The 24265-nt window shown below is 41.8% G+C and overlaps 1 protein-coding gene and 1 pseudogene across 1 annotated transcript in view; one reads left to right on the forward strand and one right to left on the reverse strand.

Annotated features, from left to right (window-relative positions):
• Positions 1-221: 221 nt before the first annotated feature.
• Positions 222-24265, reverse strand: part of LOC111149118 (spermatogenesis associated 18) — a 36581-nt gene continuing 12537 nt past the window's right edge. Inside the window, exons 2-13 of the mRNA XM_022506042.1 lie at positions 23671-23776; positions 23442-23557; positions 21976-22088; positions 17036-17131; positions 13421-13672; positions 11621-11927; positions 9748-9906; positions 8694-8869; positions 5573-5696; positions 3702-3785; positions 717-762; positions 222-421 (exon numbers count right to left, since the gene is read on the reverse strand). Coding sequence (XP_022361750.1) covers positions 414-421; positions 717-762; positions 3702-3785; positions 5573-5696; positions 8694-8869; positions 9748-9906; positions 11621-11927; positions 13421-13672; positions 17036-17131; positions 21976-22088; positions 23442-23557; positions 23671-23776 — 1587 coding nt within the window. The 3' untranslated portion in view covers positions 222-413. The remainder of the gene's footprint in view (positions 422-716; positions 763-3701; positions 3786-5572; positions 5697-8693; positions 8870-9747; positions 9907-11620; positions 11928-13420; positions 13673-17035; positions 17132-21975; positions 22089-23441; positions 23558-23670; positions 23777-24265) is intronic.
• On the forward strand, positions 14749-15303 carry LOC111149119 (annotated as a pseudogene).

Raw genomic sequence — 24265 nt, forward strand, 5'->3', positions numbered from 1 at the left:
GCTAATACCAGCAATTATAACATTTATGATTCATCTGTAAACTAAACTGAATCTGTCTTTTGAACTCCACTTGGCAAATATCCTCCGCTTAAGTTTCTACAGTTGCCACAGAAGAGCCTAGTATTTGAGGATGAAAACCCTGAGGGACTTTGCTTCAAATGAATATGATCCTAAACACCTATGCAATCGTTTTTATCAAAGTAATGGAATTTGTATCTCTAAAATAAAATAAAATGCAATATATCTGAAGTTACAAACATGCTAAGCCAAAACATTTAACTCTCCGTGTGGAGGGATACAGAGAATTGCATTTTCACATTATCTTAAGTGAGTTCTGAGGCAGGCACAGGAGACAGGCACTGGGGAAGTTGCTGGTGCAGATGTACTGTAGCAAAGGGACACGTCTGTTGGCTTTAAAACCCTAGGGAAAAAAACAAAGAGTTCTTGATTACGGTCACCTTCTTAGACTCTCTTTTGGAAGGACCTAAATGAAAGTGGGGGGACGGATCTGGGTCTACATCGATAAAACCTCTCACTCAGAGGCTCCTCCCATGTCACCCAAGGGACCCGCTAGGGCACCATCAACGGAAGGGCCCAGAAATGAAGGTGTGAGGTGGAGGTCAGAGATGTTCCCTGGGAGGAGAAACATTCATTTTGCTGCACGGGGCTGAGGGTTAAGAAGGGTATCAAAAAGCCATCTAAACCTTCCCACTTACTCGGCAATCCGCATCTTATTGGAGAAGGGCTCCGGCTTCGAGATATCTGGAAAATACAGAGGAGTCACGTGAATGACACAGGAGATGGAGCTCAAAGAATGAATCCCTTTGACGCTTTATTCCTAAAACCAGCTAAATAGTTGTTCTGAGGCACTTTAGAACTATGATGGTCAACTCTGAGGTTGAGCAATGCGAGTCCTCTTATACGTCCTGAAGTAAATGGGCCCTCAATGTGGTTTCAATCATGTCATTCAATAAAATCTGGGCTCAGTGGCCTAAGCTGGTTTGTTTGTTTGTTTTAATAGTTGCTGAAGACATTGAGATTGGGTGCTCCGTGGCCATGTCGAATTCAACACTTTCCAGAAAAGAGTTATTAATAGTAGTATGATTACCCAATTAAAGCTAAAATGATCAAACGCTCTCTATCAGATCTCTATATGAATCATGTCCTGTGTCCAAAACCCTGGAAAGAATCATTTTCCAGAAAATCTCACCTTTGCTTTCAAAGCAATTTTTTTATTTAAAAACGTTTTAAAATATTTTTATTTTAAAAATTTAAAAAAAAAACTTTTTTTTAAGATTTTATTTATTTGACAGACAGAGATCACAAGTAGGCAGAGAGACAGGCAGAGAGGGCAGGTGGGGGAAGCAGGCTCTCCACTGAGCAGAGAGCCCAATGCGGGGCTCGATCCCAGGACCCTGGGATCATGACCTGAGCCGAAGGCAGAAGCTTTAACCCACTGAGCCACCCAGGCACCTGAAAAAGTTTTTAAATTTTTTAATTTAATTTTAAATTTAAATTTAAATTTAAATTAAATTTATTTAATTTATTAATAATGATCATTTTATTATTTATTATATATTTATATACAAGAAAATTATTTATTAATTTATTGATTAAATAACTTCATTAATTAAATTTATAATTTAATTTAATTTAAATTATTTAAAAAATTAAAAAATTTATTTAAAAAATCTCACCTTTGCTTTCACTAAGCAAAATCCACTGCCTATACCTAGACACCTGTTATGATTCAGAAATAACTGACTACAAGCAACATTCTTGCTCTGAGCTTTCAAAAACTTTAAATAGACACTAACAAAAATGAAAGCTGTTCTGGATGCATCAAGACCTCATAAGCCAAAAACCAGACTAACTAAAAATATTTGTATTTTATTTTGCAGGTGTACCCAATCACTGTAAGGAAAGGACAGTGGAAAGGGCCAGAAAGTGGGCAGTGGCTTCACCATTAATAATATATTTTAGGGGCACCTGGCTGGCTCACTCAGTAGAGCATGCAACCCTTGATCTCAGGTTTATGAGTTCAAGCTCCACATTGGGTGTGGAACCTACTTAAAAAAAAAAAAAGAATGTATTTTATTTTCATCTAAAGTTTAAATTATTTGATTCTCCTTGGGCACAAAGCAGAAAAGAGAAGGGGTGTGAAACATGCATGAGGGTTTTATTCGAGGGACACTGCCCACCAATAAATAAGCCTTCCAGTGAGAGTCCAGAGGGAAAATTTGCCCTGTCTGTGAATGCTTGAGGTGTCTAATACTGCTCTTTGGTAAGCCATGTCATCTTAGAATAAGGAGATTGAGGTTCTTGCAGGATAAAATTCTCAAGACTTCTTTTTTACTTTTCAGTCCATTAAATGCACTATCCTTTTGCTTTTACCCACCATAAATACTTATTCATGAATATGGATGTCAGTTATATTAAAATCTCTATGAGGAAAGATCTGTGACAGATACATGCCTTTTCCATTCTCAGGCTATTTCCTTTTTCTGGATATTCCTCCTTAATTTCCCAGCTCATTGAAATTCCATCCATTCTAAAAAACCAAATCAAGTACCAACTTGCCCATGAACCCCTTCCTCACTACCAAGTCCAGAAAGAGTCCCTACCCCCTCTATGGCTATAGTCCTTCATGCCTCTTGCATGGATGGTGGCATATACCACACTTAGTGACTTTGTTGAAATCATGTTGATCTTCCTATATTGAAACCCATTCAGGGAAGAGACCATGTTTTCATCATGTTTGTGTCCCCTCCCTGCAAATCTAGCATCCATTAGAAAAGGAAATGATATTTGTTAAAGAGCATGTTGAAGTAATAGATGCTCACTAAACTGAGAGAAGTAGACCTTATTAACGGAGGGTGGGGGTGGTTGTTTTTTTATTTTGTTTTGCAGAGGAAGTTTTAGAAGTTTATGGCATGAGTTGCATGACTAGAGATAATTCCAGATAACTGGAGCCCTGCCAACTGCAGTTCTCCTCCACCACTCTCCCTAAAATAAGACTGAACAAATATTTAAAGAATTTTTATTCGAAGGAACAGCAAATTACTAGCCAATTTGGTGTCCAGATGTCTTGATCCAGTCCTGTACTCAAAAGGCATTGACTAAATATTATTTGTAGAATAAATCGACAGTGGTGAAGCATAATAATGTTTTTGGTTTTCAAAAATGTTTTTGCTGTTATTTTTTTTTTTTGACAGAGGTATTAGTAATCCTCCCAAGAACTAATACACAAGGAGACCAATGTTATTCTTCCTACTTTGAAGTGTGGAGGAAAATTAATACTTACAATGCCCTTTACACAATACTGGAATCTAGACCATTTGAGCAATTTCTCGAAACTCGTGCAATAAGTTGAAGAGAAACCGAGGACCTATGTTTGGGTCACTCCGTCCTCTGTTCAGAAGACTGTATCTCTTTCCCATTTTCATTCCAAAACAAAAATAAAACTACGAAATATGCAAAGTCTATTATTCTTTGAAGTAAGTAAGGAAAACATGACCTCTACTTCCTTCTTTCTAGAATGATAAATTTCTTAGAGCGAGGTAGCATAAAAATCAGTGTGGGGTTATTGCAACAGGTTCTCTTTCTACCTATAGACTTATAATCCCCTCTTGTAGAGGTGACTGTTGGAGATAAGAATGTCAACCATAAGATGCTTTACATAAAAATTATTAGATATATACCGTGCTTAAACCAATACGGCTACGGGGGCAGACGGGGCTTAAACTCCTGCTTCGACATCGACTTACAGATCGCACTGAATTCCACTAAAGAGAGAGAGAGAGAAATAGTAATTTGTGAAAGCTCGCATGGCTTAAAACAATATGCAATCCCATGGAGTAGGAGGTTTTCCTGATACGATTACACTTGCCCATTACTGGGCATCAGTCAGCATGAGACACACACTTCACTACAGTTCCTACAGCTACCCAATATTTGACAATAACTTCAGGGTGTTTCTCAGATAAAACCCCATTACAGTGAACTTTGGGATACTCAAAGTCTTGGTGCTAGAATTTCATTTTGATGAGTAAATCATTAGAAATTACATTCAAGCTTGTAAGTGTCAGAGAATATAAGCCCCATGTGGGCAGGGATTTGGGTCTCTTTTGTTCATTGCTGAATCATAATAGTCATAAGTGACTATTGAATAAATGAATACTGTTGGATGAAATGAATTAATGAATGAGGGAGGGAGAGAGGGAATCAACATGGCTGCCCATCTACTAATGAAAGTAATGAATAAGAAAACTATATTGACTATAAAGAGATCTTACTAGCAAAATCCTTCTTACAAATTTCCCTTCATTCAACTATTTCTTTTATTCCAAGTACTTCCTTTTAGGGTTTTCACATTTTGTTTTAGGAGTTTAAGCTGGGGAAAACGTTGGTGATATGTTTGAGCTGAGGAAGAAGGAAATTAAAATGCCTATTTGATGTAGGAAATACAAATAGTGGCTATTTCCTCTCCCTCCCTTCCAAATTGCATTACAGAGAGTCCACAATTAGAATTTCTTAACAGAAAGTTATAGTTGCAGGAGCAAACAGCATGTTTTATGAGTTCATTCATCATAGACCATGGTGGCTGTCAGATCAACCCAACCCAATTTCTGTAGGTTCAACTTTCATAGTACAAAATAATTTATTGAGATACTATTCACTATAGTGGAATGTTTAAGATGCAAAAACCCTTAAGTTCTTTTAAAATATTCTACTCCTATTCTCCCTTATGTTAGGAAAAATGCCATTGAAGCACTTCTCTATTCTCTCACTCAAAGAGAACGGGATCTGAGCCAACCCAGATGGTGGTTTTACGCTGGACTGAAGAGCTTCCCTTTAGAATTCACTTAATTCTTTCTAGGAAGGGTAGGATAAAAACTCCATTGTGTGAACTACATGGAATACCCAAGCCCCCGTAGCCACCCAGCCCCCACCACAACACACATTAATACACTTTCGTAGCTACAACTCCATTTTGAGGGCTGCTCAATTATTTACCACGTTCAAAACATTTTACAACCATTGCACGCAGGAAGTAACCCTCCAAAACTGATGTGCCACTCTCTCCCCACCTCCTCTGCCTTCTTTTTTCATCCCTCCCCCCCTCCCTATACACCATACCAAGGAGAGAAAAACATCACATTCATCGTTTCCCAACATGGATAATCGTCAGTAAAAATTTGGCCAACTGCTTCCTGAAAGTTAATTGATCACTTCCCAAAGCTTAGAATCATAGAGGGCCTCCAATAAGACAAGCTCAAAGAGTTTTGCCTTTATAATAACATATTTCTAAGATGGAGGAGGCAAATATGACTAGTTTCATCTTATAAACAGAGCAACAGACAAAGAAGTCACTGCCAGGAAATTATGAAGAATCATGGACGAATCAAAGAAAGGAATCTCTTCTTTCCCAACCAGTATGTTTCCTCTCCTTTGTATGAAACCTTATCAAGCAACTTTAGACTTCCTCTATAGAATCTCTGGGTTTATAAATGTTCTCGAACTTGTGAATCAAACACTTGGGATGAATTGTCACTATGCAAGGCCACCGTACAAAAGCCCCTCTCTTGGTTACAGCTTCTCCCTTCATAATGACACAGTCATTCTCCATGAGAGCAGGCCACACGTGATAGAGGACCAAGGGAGCAGTGAAATCAGAGTCATAGCTGCGACGGTACCTATTTTAAACACACAAAAGAACAAAATAAAGGTTAAGTTATGATGCAGTATAACTGGAGGTCATCAGTGTAAGTTTTCATTTTTTATTATGCTCAGTCTAGATGAATATGGATCCTGATTCTGTTACCAAAGAGATGGTTGTGGGCTCTTAGAATAGCAACCAGGGATAGGACTCAACATGGACTCGCATAGAACAAGCTAGATCAGGCTAAAAGCATTCCTTCCTTTCTCAGAATTACAAGTTACCATTCAGGGAAACACAGGAGACAGAGACATCTGAAATCCTATAGGTATCCTGAAAGATTTCTCATGCTCTCTTTGTGGACAAAATAAGAGAAATGTAGGTGGATGATAGACTTAAGTAGGTGGGTTAGAAACTGGTTCAATGATCATACCCCAAAGTGAAATAACTAATGAGTCAATAAAACCTTGAATTCGGCTCTCTCTCAATCCTTTGATAAGTAACATGTTCACCAATGACCTTCATGAACTGTAGGTAAATCACTCAAAGGCTAGGGATGGGTAGGAGAAGAGAAATGACAATATCAAGAAAAAGCTCAACAGGGGTGCCTGGGTAGCTCAGGGAGCTAAGCCTCTGCCTTCAGCTCAGGTCATGATCTCAGGGTCCTGGGATCGAGCCCCACATCGGGCTCTCTGCTCAGCAGGGAGCCTGCTTCCCCCCACTCTCTCTTTCTGCCTGCCTCTCTGCCTACTTGCAACCTCTCTCTCTGTCAAATAAATAAATAAAATCTTTTAAAAAATAGCTCAACAGACAGGAACAATAAGCTGAATCTAATAAGACACAGTGTGGTGTGGATACATATGAGGTTCTGTAATTGAGTCCAAAAAGCATATAATTGCACAGATAGAGGTGATAAAAGACTTAATCATGGTACAAGTAAACAACAGGTTTCAGTTGAACTCAAAATGTTCAACAACAGTGTTATATAACTGAAAAAAAAAAGCAGAAAACACTAGTACAAATTAGCTGGATTAACAGAGAATAAGAATGGAAAGGATATTAGTTTCTCTAAACTGCTCCATTCAAAGCAGGGGACTACATTCAGTATAGACACAAATAGGAATACTCAAAAGAGCGTGGAGCACAGGCCAAAGAAACTGCTCTATCAGGAAGTCTCAAATCCCCTTTATATGGGAAAACCCAAAGCCATGAGGCCAGAAGTAGGAAGATATGAGGAATTGCTTCAAATACGTGAAAGGCTGCCAGGGTTTTTTTTGTTTTTGTTTTTGTTTTTTTAAGGGTTAAACTTGTTCTGTGACATCCTCCAAGTAGAACCAAGTAGTCATTATTAGGAAAACCAGTTTCAGCTCCACAGCCTTCCAGAGGTACAGGTTACAGACTGCTCCACAAAGCAACACCTTCTATCTGATTAAAGGCACGGAAGCAGGAGACCCCCAGAGGTCTGTGAAATGTGCAGATTCCATAAACTAAAGTGCATGAACATTTTTGAGTGGTTCTATGTGTTCTGCAATGGAGAAAGGAATACGGGAAGAGGGATGAAAATAATATGCTCTGTAAGGAAATAAAAAATGTCAATTGCAGTGTAATGTTCTAATAGCCGCTCTTCCATGAGTGGACACGTGTTAGGAGCGATGATCTGAAAGAAACCAGCAACAGGGCAATGGCAGGAAAATATGGCAAGCTAGAAGGCCATTGGAAACACCATTATTGTGATTTGGATAAGCAAAAGAAAGGTATGTAGTCTCTGTCATCAGTAGCTCATAGGAACATTGGGCCACCACCGTCTATCTAAACAAAGACCAAGAGCTAACATTCCCCGAGTGCTCACGACATGCCAAGCAGTGTCCTTTTTTGTTTTATTTTTAAAGATTTTACTTATTTATATGAGACAGAAAGAAAAAGTGCACAAGCAGGGAGGAGGAGTAGAGAGAGAGAGAGAAGCAGACTCCCCAATGAACATGGAGTCCAATGTGGGACCCAATCCCAGGACCCCAAGGTCTTAATCAGAGCTGAAGGCAGCCGCTTAACCAACTGAGGCACCCAGGCGTCCCCATGCCAAGCAGTGTCCTAAGTACTTTCCCTGAATGAGTTCAACTAACCTTCTCCAGACCCAGGAAATAGGTATTATTATTTCCCCCATCTGACAGAGAGGGAACTAAGGAACAGAAAAATTAAGTAGCATGCCCCAGGTTACAGAGCTAATTGGTGGGAGAGCTGGGATTTGAACCCAAGCAGCTTGATGCCAGAGCCTCAAGCTTCACAGTGTTCTTAACCACTAGCTTGGCCTCCTCCCAGTAACCTCCAGCTGTATCATAAGATCCCATAAAGTTTCAGTAAAATGTTTTAATTTAATTTCTTCTAATTTATATAGGAAATATCTACCATGTAAAAGCTGATAGAAATCCAATTGTCCCAGTGGTGAGTCTCAAATGCTGGTGTGCACAAGGAACACCTGGGTGTTTGTTAAATGGCAGATTCTTCAGCCCCACTCCAAACCCGCTGCATAAAATAGCATGGGGTGTGATCCAGGAGCCTGCCTTTTTAACAAGACTTGAGTAATTCTGACACAAGCGATATATCTCTGTGCCCTACTTGGAGACACCCAGCCGAAATACTGCAGTAGAAACCAGTAAAAAGGAATACACATTCGTGTTCCTTTTCTGAGTGTTTTCAGGGCAGCCCCTTTTCTTAGTGTTCCAGACAGGTTCCGGGTACTCATTAGCTCTCCCCAAGACCAATATAGTCAGCGGAAATGATAACATCACCTCTGAATCACATTTGACTGGGAAAGAGAACGAGCCCACAAGAGGGGTCTGCCCTGTGGCGTCTGCCCTGTGGCACAGAGAAGCACATGGCAGGGACCGGAAGTCAGCTCATGTCTGTTGATTTCCCCACCCAGAGCTCTTTTTCCTAAATTGCTTCCAGGCAATAGAAAAAAGGTTATTTATTGTTAAAAAAAAAAAAAAAAAAACACACACAAAAATCCCTTAGCTTGTGCTCTTATGTCTCTTACTTGCAATCATTAAAAATTTCTCCATCCGCCCCAAATGCAATATCTAGGGGTGGGTCTAAAGCCTGCATGGCAAAGGCAATGCAACATATCTCCTGGATGAAGTTGCTGAGCAGGCAAAAGTCAACTTCAGGAGGAAATGAAATCTTGGGATTGACATTCATGGCTCGGATCACATCCTGGAAAACAAATAGAGGGCATCCCCTTGTTACCAACCTGTGACAAGAAGCTCTGACATCCAAAGGGGGTTATGATGGGTCGGGGAGGTTGGGGCAGAGAAAGAGCACATGGGTGAAGATACTGTAAACTAGGAAACTAGTTTGTAAACTAGGAAAGCTGCACACGTACTAGAGGAGAAAGAGTCCCTAATGGGGAAAGAGGAAAGATGATGTAGAGGACAAATGGCGTACTAAAGGCCAAGAGAGTCTCTCCCCCACCCCCACCAAACTAAAACCAAATACACTGAGTGGCTTTTATTCATTATTTCCTCTATTTTCTATTCCGGGCAAGTACAGGAAGTGCCAACTTGTTCCTAGTCTAGAATAACAGCAGTTATAATAGCTTGGACTTATTGGGTGTTTGTTATGTGCCAAGTCTTATGCTAAGCAAATTACTTGCTTGTTTTTCACTTAATCCTCTCAAGAACTCTTGATGGGTTCATGGCCATTGTGGCTCCCATGTAAAGGCTGGAAAACTGTAGCACAAACAGGTGAAGTAAATGTGCAAGGTCAGACAGCTAGGATGTGGCACAGCCAGGGTGCAAGTCTACACCGACCTTCCCCAAAGCCATTGCTCTTAAGCCCTATGGTATTCTAGCTCCAGTCTTAAGAACCCATCCAAAGACTAGAACTATAAAGGTCAGACTATTTTTTTCCCCATAAAAGTCTAAGAAAGAGCCAATAATGACCAGTTCTACAAAGTCAGTTGGCCGCTGCTCATTTCTGCTATCCCGTCCCATAAAAGCAATCCTGAACACTGGGTGGATTTCTGAGTTATTGGTCTTCCTTGGAAAGAGCAGCCGCAGCACACCAGTCCTGCTAAGAGACCCAACACTTACGTTAACACTGCTTTGGGAATCATATAGATCGAGATGACAAATGACATAATCCGAGACAGCATCTTCAAAGTTATTCGACCCCGCGAGAGACGGTGTCAACGATTTCCTCACACGGATCTTGAAATGTCTGAATGCCATCTTAGCTACATGGAATGCCTCCTGCACGTAAAAATGCAGCCAATTTATTAGGTAGAAGAAGGGGAGTAAAGAAATCCAAAGCAAGAGACGAAGGAAGAATACCCACCAAAAATTCAACATCATGTGGGTCTTCTGAACATTAAATACAGTTGATCAAAACTAATTTTAATCTGGGAGAAAATATATACCTCAATTTTGAAAAGTACATAAATACATCTGTGACTATGCATGTTCACCTATTTCAAGACAGTTGATCATTGTTCTAGTAACCTCAAGTTCGAGAGGCAGCACAGTGCAGAGGTTCAAGGAAACAGATCGTCTGTGGTTAAATAAACACCTAAAAAGTGCTGATTAGGGGGCGCCTGGGTGGCTCAGCTGGTTAAGTGCCAGAACCTTGATTTCGGCTCAGATCATGATCTCAGGGTCATGGGATCGAGCCCCATGCAGGGCTCTGTGCTTAGCAGAGTCTGCTTCTCTCCCAGTGCCCTTTCTCTTTCTCACTCAGATAAGTAAATACATTTTTTTAAGTGCTTGTTGATGCTATGATCCCACCACAATGTCATATTATCAATGAAATGAAATTATCAATTTGTGTTTATGTTATAAAGACACATATCAAGTATCTGACAAGTTTCCTGGTGTATATTGATTCAACAAACATTTATTAATGCCTGTTATGTACTAGGCACCAAGCAAACTCAGTTACGCATGAGAGACATGGCCGTTAAGCTTACAGAACCTTCACCAACTTCTTAATGAAATGAACCACGGTTGGCAAACTTTTTTCTGTAAAGAGCCAGAGATTAAACGTTTAAGGCTTGCCTAAAATACATAGTCTTTTGTCACATTTTTTTTTACACTCTTCTAAAAATGTAAAACCATTCTTATATTCTTAGCTCTTAGGTGGTATTTTCCTTAGAAATAACAGGCCAGGACAAGATCTGGCCCTCAGGTCATAGTTTGAGGACTCCTGAAATAAATTAATAATACAGGATAACGCTCAGTAGACTCCGATAATTCTGCTCTCATGCCAGTGTTTCCTTTTGTTTTTAAATATTAACTGTTTTTCTCATTTCTCATAACGGACCCTTACTATCTCAGTAAGGTACCCACAGAACAAATACCTTTGCTTTGAGAACTAAGGATTCTATATGAGCCCTTTTAATCTGCCATCCTCAAGTTCCTCATGTCCTAAAAGTTTTAGTAACTACTCTTAGTTCAATAGACAGAAGAGATAACACAAGTCAGCCTTCTGATTTGAGAAGGAAAGGAAATCAGTTGGAAGACTGGTGCAAATCAACATACTTTATATTCATAGTTTATATTCATTATATTATATTCATAGTTTATATTCATTTGAGATAATCTTATATTTACGGATACTTCTTCAACAAATGCCTGGGCTGTATAAGTATTGATATATATGAAGAGTTCTTGACTGTGAAAAATTAGCCATCCCAAATATTTGTAATGGGAGGAAGGAAGGGAGGGAGGGAGGGAGGGAGGAAGGACAAGAGGAAGGTGGGGGGAGGAAGGAGAGGAGGAAGAAAGGAAGGAACGAACGAACGAACGAAGGAACGAACGAACAAGCAAGCAAATGGAGAACCCACCCTCCCTCTGTGACCTCAGGCCCAGGCTGTTCCTTCAGGCTGTAGGGTCCGGTTTACGCAGCACCTTCTCCCCGCTGCCCACCCCGCCCCCGCCCTCCAAGGGGCAGCGCACCGGCGTCACCTACCACGGTGGCGATGTAGATAATCCTCTGCACAGTCTCGGCTTTGTCAATGCAGCGCCGAAGCAGGCACTGCGCGTCCAGGCGGGCCTGGGAATAGGCGTCGCTGAACCGGGACAGGAGGGCAGCCTTGCGTGCCACGTTGGACATTTTGGCGCGATTCGGCGACGGGGTCCTGATCTTCACAACGGCGGTGGAGGGGCTGGTGGACCGGCTGCGGCTGCGGCTGTGGCTGCGGCTGCGGCTGCGGCTGTGGCTGTGGCTGTGGCTGCGGCTGCGAGGGCCAGGGCTGGGAGTCCGGCTCCTGGCCGACCTGTTGGCAAGCAAGAAGCAGCCGGAGAAGCACTGGGATTCGCTTCTGGCCATGTGAACGGCAAGGGACACCCATGAGCCGCTCCCCGCCAGGGGGAGCAGCTGCCCCCACGAGCTCTTTACCAGGCGTCAAGTACACGGTCATGCGCTCTCTATCTGCGCGGGGCTTCGTGCCTCACCTTATCCTTGAAGCAGCCCTTGGAGCTCAACATGCATTGTTAGCCATTCTAAGGCCAAGGAACCTGAGGCTCAGAAAACTAAAGCAACACCACCAGCAAGCCAGAGTTAAAGAGATCAGCTTCTCAGTATTTCCTACCCCAGCCTTGGGGTGCTAACATATCACAGAGGCTTTAGGGTATAAAACGGGATGAACACTCAACCATGAGAAAGATCTGCGTTCTCGTTCTATGGCAGTGGGACCGTTTGCACTCATTTTTCCTCTCCAGAGCCCGAGTTCTCACCGGCGACAGGTTCACCCGATTTCTGGGCGGGAGTGGGGAATGAAAGATCCGGTGAGCTAATACATGCGCAAGGATTTGGTGAATTTTAAAGCCCGGTATCTTGAATAGTATCGCTATCGAGTACAAGGTAGATTATCAAAGGAAATGGGCCACCAGGGAGGGAAGTGGAGGAGAAACTACGAGGCAAACGGTAATGCGAGGCCCGCTTTGAAGGTGGAGCAGGGTGACAGCCCTGGACAGTAGTCCGACAATTTCTATGGTGCAAGAAATACTGTCACCACGGCCAACCCCAAGCTGTGAATGTGACATCACACTGAACTTGGAGTGAGGCAGAAATGCACAGAATCAGATCTTGGGAGCCAGCACAGGCTGGTACCAGCTGATCATGGCAGAATGACTCCCCAGAATGCAAGGCTAAGGTGGCATTTAGGGGAATGGGGACCAGGTATGGGAGTGGCTTGGATAGCTTGGGTCAGGGCTCGCTGTGGGGCTGAGGGAGATGGTGGGTGGTAAAAAGAACAAGGAAAATGCTCTGAGAGAAACATCCTGCTCTGTCCTCATGGAACTCCGAATGACCTGTCTTAACATTCTGTCCATCAGTGGAAAGGGATGTCACAGAACACTCACCCACACACGCCATCAAAAAGTAAAATGACAGGTGGTCATCCCAGAGAGGGGACTCCCAGGCCTCAGAGAACAGGACCCTCCTATTATGGAACATTCTTCCAGCACGGGTACCATGCACGCACGACAGGCCCACCTGAATCTGCTTTCAAGCCACATAACTCTCAGTTTCATTCCTTGGGCTTCCTTGTCAGCCCCAAGTTAATTAGGGCCCAAGCGCTGACAATCCACGAGGTATTTTCTCTCTCTGGAAGGGTGCAGTTAGAGGAAAAAAATCCCTCTGCAATTCTAAGTTTCCCATACTGTGGGGGTTTGGGTGCAAGAGGTCATTTGGTTTTTTTCCCCAAGCCACACTTTTACCACTACCAAAAAGCACTTAAAGGAAAAGATCTGTGAGAATGTGTCTGACCTTCCTTGAAGTGCAGATTTTTCAGCAGACAAAACCGCTATCTCGTCCTTCAGCGTTCGGAGCTGTTTCTCATAATCGGAAATCACTTCGGGCCGCTGCTCTGCACCCCGCTTGTCAATGCCTCGCTGATCCAGCCTCCTCTGCTCAGAGATCCTTGGTTCTGAGGCTCTAGGCTCCGAACACCGATGCTCTGTGCTTCTGTGTTCTAAGTTTCGGTGGCGGGAGTCCTCCTGGATTTGAAGAGATTTAAGCCTGAACAGAAAACAAAAATTGAGGAAAGAAAAGAGAAAGGGGGGGAGGATGGAGGAAAGATACTAGAAACGACTGGCATACCTAACACACAGAGGCTACTCTACTTAGCAATGCCACTCCTGTGTTGGACTACTCTGATGAAAACACAGGAGGAACAAAAACCAATCAGAAAAGAGCAGAATTGCCAGGGTCAGAGGGCCACCCCACGTCTGTAGCTTGCATGAAAAAGGCTCCTGAGAGAGGAATACATAGGCAGATTCTTCAGCAAAAGCAGAGTGGGCCTATAGTCATGCTGTTCTATATTAGGCTGATCCTAACTGCACAGAGTCTGGAAGCACTGGACCTCCAAAACCTAGGTCCTGAAGCTGGCCAAAGATACAATCTCCTATCTTCATTAGCTCTTTGATTCTCTGAACAGATGGAATGGCTGGGGGTGGGGGGGAAGGGGGATGACAATGGAGATGGGATAACATCCACAGTACTAGGACAAAGGGTGAATTTGTAAAAAAAATAATGTATTCTAGAGACAAAGCTTTGGAAATAAACTGGCATCCTTATAAAGATGCAGAGAAGCAGGGCACCTGAATGGCTTAGAGGGTTAAGCCTCTGCCTTCAGCTCAGGTCATGGTCTCAGGGTCCTGGGATTGAACTCCGCATCCGGCTCTCTGCTCAGCAGGGAGCCTGCTTCCTCCTCTCTCTCTGCCTGCCTCTCCACCTACTTGTGATCTCTCGCTCTGTGTCAAATCAATAAATAAAATCTTTAAAAAAAAAAAAAGATGCAGAGAGGCATGACTAGCTAAAGCAGGAGCAAAGCCGCACAAAGAGAACGTGCTGTGATGAAAAGGACGATGGAAGATGAAAAGGTAAGGGCTAAGGTTAAGAAGGACACAGAGAAGCTAAAAACACAACAGCAGAATTAATCGCTGCACTGGAAATGATAAAGACCAGAATTGCTGCTATAAGAAATCACTGAATTATAGTGTCAAAGAATTTGAGAAGGTCTATCAAGTAGGAAATAAGAGTTAAAAATGATGGTGAGAGCTCTTCCCCTAAGCAGACTGAGACGACCTCTGAAAATGGCCCGCTATTCATGTGACCCAGAAAACCATACAAAATCATGCAAATCTAGAGGTTCAAATCTTCACTTTCACTTTAAGAACACACGTGAGCCTCCCCAGGCCATCAAGGGTATGCAGATCTGAAAAGCCACCAAGTATCTGAAGGACATCGCTTCGCAGAAGCAGAGTGCCCTCCCGTCGCTACACTGGTGGGGATGGTAGGTGTGCCCCGGGGCAAACAGTGAGGCTGCACACAGGGTCCATGGCCCGTGAAGACTGCTAAATTATCCCTGCGCATGCTTAAAAATGCCAAGAGTCATGATGAACTTAAGGGTTTTGATGTCAGTTCTCTGGGCACTGAGCACACCCAGGTGAGCAAAGTTCCCCAAGATGTCACAAAGAATTTACAAGGCTCATGGCCGAATTAACCCCTACATGAGCTCTCCCTGCCACATCGAGATGGCCGTTGCTGAAAAAGAGCAGACTGTCCCTAAACCAGTAGAGGAGGTTGCCCAGAAGAAAAAGATATCCCAGAAGAAATTGAAGAAACAAAAATTTATGGCCCAGGAATAAATTTTGCATAGAATAAATGCACATAAAACTAAAGAGAGAGAGAGAAAAAGAAAATGATGGTAAGAGGGGAGGGAGATGTAGACAACAGAGCAGTACTCCCAGCTACGATGTTGGGGTGTTCCTGAAGAAATCAGAACAAGGGAACATGTGTGAAGGCAGCAAAAAGATACTGTGTGTGTGTGTGTGTGTGTGTGTGTGTGTGTGTGTGTGTGTGAATACAACTCCCACTTGCTTATTTGGTCGGGGGGTAATCAAAATTAGGATCAATGAAGGTATAGCATCTTATACCTGTCAGAATGGCTGGAAAGAAATAACAAGTGTTGGTGAGGATGTGGAAAAGGAAACCCTTGTGCACTGTTGGTGGGAATATAAATTGGTGCAGCCACTGTGAAAAATGATATGGAGTTTCCTCAAAAAATTAAATATTGAAACCTAATAATTCCACTACTGTGTATTTATCCAAAGAAAACAAAAACATTAATTAGAAAAGATATGCACACCCCTGTATTTATTGAAGCATTATTTACGATAGCCAAGATGGTAATAAGCTTCCATAAGTAACCCATGTCCATTGATAGATGAATAAATATGTGATATATGTATATGTGATATGGTGTGACATACATATTTATATATATGTCTACACACACACTATACACACACACACACACACACACACACACACACACACACATAGACATACAATGGAATATTACTCAGCTATAAAAAAGAACTAGATCTTGCCATCTGTGACAACATGGATGGACCCAGAGGGTGTTACTCTAAGTGTAATAAGTCAGAAAGAGAAAGACAAATGCCATAAGATTTCACTAATATGTGAAATTTAAGAAAACAAAACAAACGAATCAATAAGCAAAAAGCAGAAACAGACCCATAAATACAGAGAACAAACTGGTGGTTGTCAGAAGGGGGAGGCATGGGGAGATGAGCAAAGGGGGCGAAGGGGAGTGGGAGGTATAGGCTTCTGCATAGGGAAGAAATAAGTCATAGGAATAAAAGAGACAGCATAGGGGATATAGTCACCCGTACCATAATGGAGTTGTAGGGTGACAGACGGTAGCCACATTTATGAACATAGAATAAGGTACGTAGAGAGCTGTCAAATCGCTATGTTGTACATCTGAAACTAATAGTGTGTCAACTAGTATGTGTTTATGTTCTCCTCCCAGAAATTTATATTTAGAGAATAATCTGAAATTTAAACATTTGCTGCAATGATTATCACAATGTTATTTCCAATGTTTAAAATCAGTATCAAAGTAACTATTCAATATTAGGGAGATGTCTAGATAACAGAACACAATGCATCTATTTAAAACCAGGTTTTGCAGTATTTTTTCTTAGTACTAGAGAAAAACAATGTTAAGTGAAAAGATGGGGTCCAAAATTGTATACTTATGCTGATTTTTACAGTAATAAGTCCAATTTTTAATGGGTCAATTGGAAGAAATTGCAAAATGGTAACAAGAACTAGCTCTGGAATTTTGAAAGGGTCATTGGGTTCCTCTTATACTCTGTTGTACTTTGAAATTTTTCTATACTAGATAGCTAACGTTCTTGTGGTAAGAAAAAAATTTTATAAAATTAATAAAAATATTTCTGCCTTTCCTCTTTGTGAATAGCTTCTTTTGTATTTTAATGGAGCACCAAAAAGCTAAATTCAAAGATCAATCAGCAGGCTGCAAAAATCCTGTCATTTTTTTTTCCTTACTGCTTTTTTAGCTGATTTATTTCCTCCTCTGCAGCCAAAAGGGATATGGCCGATCTGTTCTTGGTTTCTTCAAGAGTCTTTTCAGTTTCAGCCAGACTGTAAGAGAAATCAGTAACTAAAGACAGATTTTCCAAAATTGGCAGACTTTCCAAATCAAGGCATAGGTTCTCCCAGGAACTTTTGGCATATGATATAAATTCAACATAAACAAGATCAAGTTATGAGACATCTGCATCCAATCAGATGCCATTGCAAATATTAATGTTGTGCTTGTATGCAAAAAATATGCAGGCATTCTTTCTCAAGGTCAAACGCAAAGACATTACAAAGTGGCTACCACCAAAGAGCTTATGTAATAATTACTAACATTAGAATGTAAAGGGCAAAGAAACTTGTTCCCTTCCTCCTTCTCTCTCTCCTAATTCATCTGTTCTAATCACACTAAATCTTCAGGCTGCCTCTCCCTATAAAATCTCCATTCCTAATACCATTTTCTGCAGTATTCTCATTACTTTACACTGTAGAGTTGCATTTGACCTAATTTTCCCAGACTTCCTAAATATAAAGAAAAAATTATTTGCCCACCTACAAAGAAAATCTTCCAAAGTCAAACTTGACTACCAAGTATTTCATGCCTCTGACTTCCATAATTTATTGAGCATGATTTTCCTGAATTTTCAACATAGCTAGGTCATTGTCAGTGTCAAGGACTCTCTTCATTGTAGACAAATCATAACAAATCATATTATTTCTTTAAGTCTATTTAAAATTTTAAAAGAAATGGGAATGTGTAGATGACATTGGATGGAGACCAGTGGTTCTCCATTAAGTTGCCCTAGTCCAGTGAGAGATCATAGGTGGGCAAAGGTTTCTTGACTTCTTGGACCCTACTTCCCTGTACTATCCAGGTTCTTTCATCCGAGGCTGAGAGAGTGCAGTTGCTGTCTAGACTCACACTAGTCTTCTTCCTTTCTTTTAGATGGAAGAATGGAAGGTCAAACACTGGGGTCCTCCCCTAGGCAGTGAAGCAGATAGAGAAATAATGGTCTAGCAGGATTCCTACCAAGTTCCCACAGATCCCAGCCGATCAGGCAATACAAGAGGTGGTGTGATTACCCAATGTTCCTTCCCATCTCCTCCTCCTCCTCATCCCCTCACAGGCAGACAACCTGTGAGTGGTCTTGCAATTGTTGCCCCGACTGTCTCAAGCAGTCTCCCCTTCTCCGGAGTGCCTCCAACATTTGGTTCACACTAACAGTCTCACTACAAATACACTGTGAACTACTTAAGGGCAAGAATTATTTTTTTACTTATCTTTTTATCCCCAGCATCTCAAATAGTGCCTGTGAACGTGGTAGTGATGAATGAACACAATGTCTAAAGTCTTTTAAAAAATGCCAAAGTAGCAATAACTTCATAATAGGGCTACTGGCGATTAAGAGGAAATTGCTGTGATTTAATTCAAAGGTGAATATGTTACAGGTTTTTAAAAGTATACATGGAGGAAAAAATTAACATATTTGTCATGAGAAAACTAGAAAATTAAAAGAAGCAAATAAGAAGTAAGGAAGGAGAGTATGAACAGGAATAGTTGTGTTTTTCTCTTAAGACATGACACTCATGTGTGAACACATGTACATACAACCAAACATACATGCTAATTTGGCACCCCTTGAATGATATACAGAGAGAAGAAAGAGAGTCACATTCAGGTGCCAAGCATTATTTTAAGCAAGTTAATGTATTTTATTTATTTTTTATTAGGGATTTATTCATTCATTGAGGATATACCATGTGTCAGGCATGATGTTGGGTGCTGGGGATACAACAGTGTCAGAATAGCAGATACAAGATAGTAACCCTTTGTGGCTTCTAGTCTGGTGGATCAGAAACATGCAAACCAATCTTTTCAAGTTCCAAATTATGGTAAGAGCTCTTCTCAGATCACTGCAAAAGAGAACTACGGAGCTGGGGTAAGGAAAGACCTTTCAATATACGTGGTCACAGAAAGACTCTGAGAAAGTTACATTTCAGCTGAGACCTGAAAGATAACAAAGAAGCAGTGAGGCAAAGAACCAGAGAGAGAGACCGCCATGTTTCTGAAAGAGCACAAAGGTTTCAAGGTGAGGAAGGGGACCACAGACTAGGTGAGGAGAGCCTGGCATGAGATGAGGGTGGAAAGGGAGGTAGGGCCAGATCACACAGGACTTTGGAGAGTCCTGGTAAGGAGTTTAGAATTTTTTTTTCTAAGTGTGAAAGGAGGCTACTAACAGCTTTTAAGGCGGGGTCTGCCTTTATTAATTTCTATTTGTGAAATGGATTATAGTAGAGCAAGAATGAAAGCAGGGAAGTCAGTTGGAAGACAACTGGTTGAAGAAACAGGTATCAGGCCCTTGAACTAGGACGATGGAGGTAGAATAGGAAGAAAAGGACAAGGGTGGGAGAAGTTTAGCAGGTAGATTCAACTGGACTTGCCAATAGATAGGAGATAGGAAATGAGGACATGTGGGATTCATAACCAGAGCCCAAGTATAAAATCTAGACATCTTCCTTTCAGAGAATTCATCAAACTTGGGCAGATCCATCCCCATTCAGCACTATAGAATTTGCCCCTTCGGAACTGAGTCAAAACCAATCTGGTCTCCACAAAGTTAGACACGGGGAATCTCCTTAGTGGGCCACTCATTTCACAGCCGGTAGCACCCTGACTTTAAAGACAAGTAGAGTAAGAAAGAAGAGACTTAGCTACTATAGAATGTGGAGGACAGAAAGCATCATTTGTGATGCCTTAAAAAAATAAGAACCATAGGTGGGTTGAAAACCAAATGAAACTAGGAAATCCAAGGTAAAGGAGCAAATACCTTCCTCTGTGCAACTTTCAAATGAGATGCACATGGCTTGGTGGGGGGAGAGGGGGAGGATGCATCTAGATAGTGTACACATGAATGATAAAGCAAACAGTGTGAAAGGAACATGACAGTGCCTATGGGTGTCCTTAGTACTATTCTTACAAATTTTCTGCATTGGAAATTATTTCCAAATAATTTTTTTTTTTTTAACAAAACGATGTAGTCATGGTTCCTTGAACCCTGATGTTCCTGATGGGTATTTACAGAGCCATAATGATAAGAGAGGGAGATACAAAGGAATTCCTGGCTCCTTTTGGTGTTGATAGAAGTCAAAAACCAGCAAAGTCTTAAAGCCCTGCCTCACAGCTAGTGGCAAACAGAAGGGCCTGGCCAGCAGCAGTTGCCAGCAAATTCTACAGAAGATTTAACCAGACAAGCCACAAATCAGCACCCCTTGGCACAAGACTCTACTGCCCAGTTGGAAATGAAGGAGCAGGAAGCCATAGAGCAGTACAAGACCAAAAGTTCCTCCTCTCCAGCCTGAGGCATCCCTCATGAGATGCAAACCTCCCTCTACTTCTAGATGCCAGTCTAAGGAAGGAGGGGGGCCAAGGAGACTCTTGGAGAGGGCCAAAACAAAACAAAACAAAACAATGCAAAAACAAACAAACAAAAAACCCTAACAGTAGTTTGAACTTGGAATTCACCAGATATTTACAGGAAAAGGGCTATAGTAAACCAGAAAAGAAGTGGTAAATGTAATTATCCTCACCTCTTTCCGAATCAGCTGATATTAGTTGAAGTAAGTTGCAGAAATTCAGAGGAGCTGTGCTTTTTTGCTTATTACATTTGTAAATGTTGACTGTTGGCAGTCATAAAACTGTTCATTGACAATGATTTCACTTGCAACATGAATGTTGGGTATGGAGGTGACTCTGTGTGTGTGTGTGTGTGTGTGTGTGTGTGTGTCTACGCATGCAAGCATGCACAAAGAAAAATGTCTGGAGCAAAATAAACCAGAATGTTAACAGGGATGAAATAACAGGTGATTTTCACCTTTATCCTTGTCTTTGTTGTATGCATTTTGAATTAGCAATGATTGTGCCTCATTAAACCTCCTTGGCTATGACACAACCACTTTTGTATGTCTGTATGTTGTATGCATTTTAAGAAGGAAATTTTTGTTACCTTCATGATCAAGCAAAACTAAGTCTGTAGAGATGCTTTCCTTAAAAGGAAATCTCATCAGAGAACAAGGCAGCGTGCCACACCTTATTCCATCACAAGCCCTAACCAAAGAGTTCCTTGCTGTCCTGTACATGTGAGCAGCAGAGCAAGGCTCCAATTAGGAAACACGGGTTTGATGGGTTTGGGCTAGCTGGGCTGCACGCAGTTTCATACACATTTGTCCATCTTCCTTAAGTGCAAATCCAAGGCTTGTGATTTTCTTTGCAGTGAATCCTTGAGCTTGCTACCCTGGCTATGCCACTGATAGCTGCTGCTGCCTGGCATTGCCTGACTTCTTTAAAATACTTTTTTATATCTACAAATTATTCCAAAATCTTGAAATGCTTATTCTTTAAAGAGTCTGACTTCTCAGACAGGGGTCTATACCCCCTAAAGGAGCACATCTGTCAGATGGATGTAGCCTCTTCCTCTTGCTCTTAATTTTACTCTTTGTCTGACCTTCTCTAACCTTCCCCATTTTGCATTTTATTTTTCTTTCAAAAGATTTTTATGTAACAATCTCTCTCTCTCTCTCTCTCTCTCTCTATATATATATATATATATATATGCTGATAATAGACCTCTAGAGAAGAAGAAGCTCCAGGAATGGAACCAAGGGGACCAGTGTCTTAGGTAATCTATTATAATAGAGAAATCTTATCCCCAGATTCAAAGACACCGGCTCCTTAATCTGTTGACTCTCTCTCTCTCTCTCTCTCTCTCTCTCACACACACACACACACACACACACACACAGTTATTTGCAGATGTCTACATTTTTCATGAGCCATTATTCCCCTCTCAAACTTAAAAATTAAGAACAAACAATTCTTTTTGGAAAAAGATAACTTGCATTCCTCTTACTCGTCTTGAACCTGGTTGAGTTGATTACGAGTCGAAGTCAACTCAGAGTCTAGTTGTTGCATGTCCCGATCCCGAACACCTGACTCTTTATGTTTCTCTTTATCAAATGTGTCCTGAAATGATATACAAATCAAAAAGAGTCTTGAATACATGAAGCAGCTTGATGGGTTGCAACACAATTATGCTGAGCAAAAGAAGTCAGGTGCAAAAGGACACAAATGCATTGTTCCATATATATGCAGTTCTAGTGCAATCAAAATTAATCTAGAACAATAAAAATCAGAAGAGTGGTTGCCTGTGGTGGGGAAGGGTAGGTGACTGGGAATTGGCACAAGGAGATGCTCTAGAGAGATGGAGATGTCTTATAAGTTAATAGGGTGTGAATTACACGGATATACACATTTATCGACCTATGGATTTCACTGCAAGTAAATTACACTTCAATTTTTTATTATACATCACATTTTTAAAAAGCCATTGAAATATCATCCCATATCTTTATCCTCAGGAGAATACCCATAGGGTAAAAATCTAAGCAGCATGTGAAAAATCCCTGGGAGAGAAAAATTTGCTTAAAACCGACTGACGTCTGTGGAGTGCTTACCCTATGTTAGTTGTTTTTGCATGTTTATCACATTTAATTCTCAAAATGGCCCTAGTGGGTCAGCAAAAGCATTGTCTCCATTCGGCAAGTGAGACACAGAAGGTTAGACGACAGACCCGGGACCAAAGATGAGTGGCCAGAATTGTGCCCAGTGACCTCCAAGCAGGAACCCTTTTGCCCCTGTCCTCCTAAGACTGACAAGAAAAGACTGCTCTATGTGCTTTAATTTGAGAATTTATGGAAATCCATATAATTGTTTAAAATCAAGGCTACTAATGTTTAATGACATCAGTGCCTTAAGCAAGGTATATGTTCTCTTTCCAGTCTGGGCTTCACCTGTCTAAAACTTGGCACTAACCCACAGAAATCACCCGCTAGCAACAGCAAATGATGGTACTCTTTGTCAGTCTCTGAGAACTAAGTTTCCAATTCGTTTCATTTCACTCTTTTAGAATTTGGAGCTCTCCCCCATCTAATGGTCTCTCCTGAGGCTCCGTGGTACCCTGACTGTGTGGACTAATCTTCATTCCAAAGTTCCTATTTAATGCTGAGCGTGGGCAATGTCCCAGATGTAGACCATCACCAGTCCCTTCTTCCAGCGGAGGAAGCAGAGGCTCGTTGATTAGTCTGAGGTCACACCGCTGGGAGGTAGGCAAAGCTGAGAGTTGAACGCAGGTCTGTTTGAAGAGAAAGCTGAAGCCATTATGCCACATGCTACTGTAAACAGAACCTCACTTTTTGGACCTGTGTCCAAAGTAGCGCTAAGTCCCTCACTAGGCAAAAGTCATCGCTTACATATGTCTGCATTCCCGGAGCCTGAACAGGGTGCTGAAAGTCAAAGGGGATCCTTTAGCATCCCTACCTGTAGAGAGGGCACCCTGCTGTCAACAGGTTTTCCCAGGGAAGCAGCAGTAAAGGAGGCCTCCAGCCAAGGCAGAAGGCGCGATTTGATTATTTCCACACCCTCGTAATGTCCGCCTGAAAGAACCCACAAATCAGGTCAGGGAGAGAAGTTCAGCAATACGCTGAGAGCACCAAGGACAGAAGCAAAAGAAGACAGAACCGGATGGGGAAACATGGGCCATTCTCACCTTCTTGGGCTGCCGTGGTGAGGATCCGAAAGAGCTGTCCTTGTACTTTGGAAATTTGTTCGATGAGCTCAAGGCAATGACTAAGATTTTGATCACAAGTGTTTGCCTGCAAAATCAAAACAGAAAAGTCAATGCAATTCCCTTCCTCTGGAACCCACTGCAGGGACACAAGGCCTGACTTTACCCAGGGACTCCTGGCTGTGGTATGCTCCCAGGCACAGAGACTGCCCTGTGTTCACCAAACCATCTTTCCAGTTCCTCCTGGGCGCACAGCTAGAATACTTCTCCCAGCCGCCCTAGCAGTTGGCAGCAGTCAGCAGCGATACAGCAGAGTTCCAGTCAATGGGAAAGGAAGTGCTATATGCCCCTTGCAGGTATGACCCGGAAGAAAACCCCTTGAGCAATTCTCTTCTCTCTCTCCTTCCCCATCAGCCAGCCAGATGCCAAAGACCCAGGAGAGGACCCCAAGGGCATAAAGGATGGTGGAGCTACAAGATTTGAAATTTGAAAGGCTATGCATCCAACACTTGCAATGATTATCACATCATTGAGAAAGTGTGTGTTTGTGTGTGTGTGTGCGTGCACGCACATGCAC

Source organism: Enhydra lutris, unplaced genomic scaffold (assembly GCF_002288905.1).
Source record: "Enhydra lutris kenyoni isolate GAN:26980312 unplaced genomic scaffold, ASM228890v2 scaffoldscaffold21, whole genome shotgun sequence".
Lineage (NCBI taxonomy): Eukaryota > Metazoa > Chordata > Mammalia > Carnivora > Mustelidae > Enhydra > Enhydra lutris.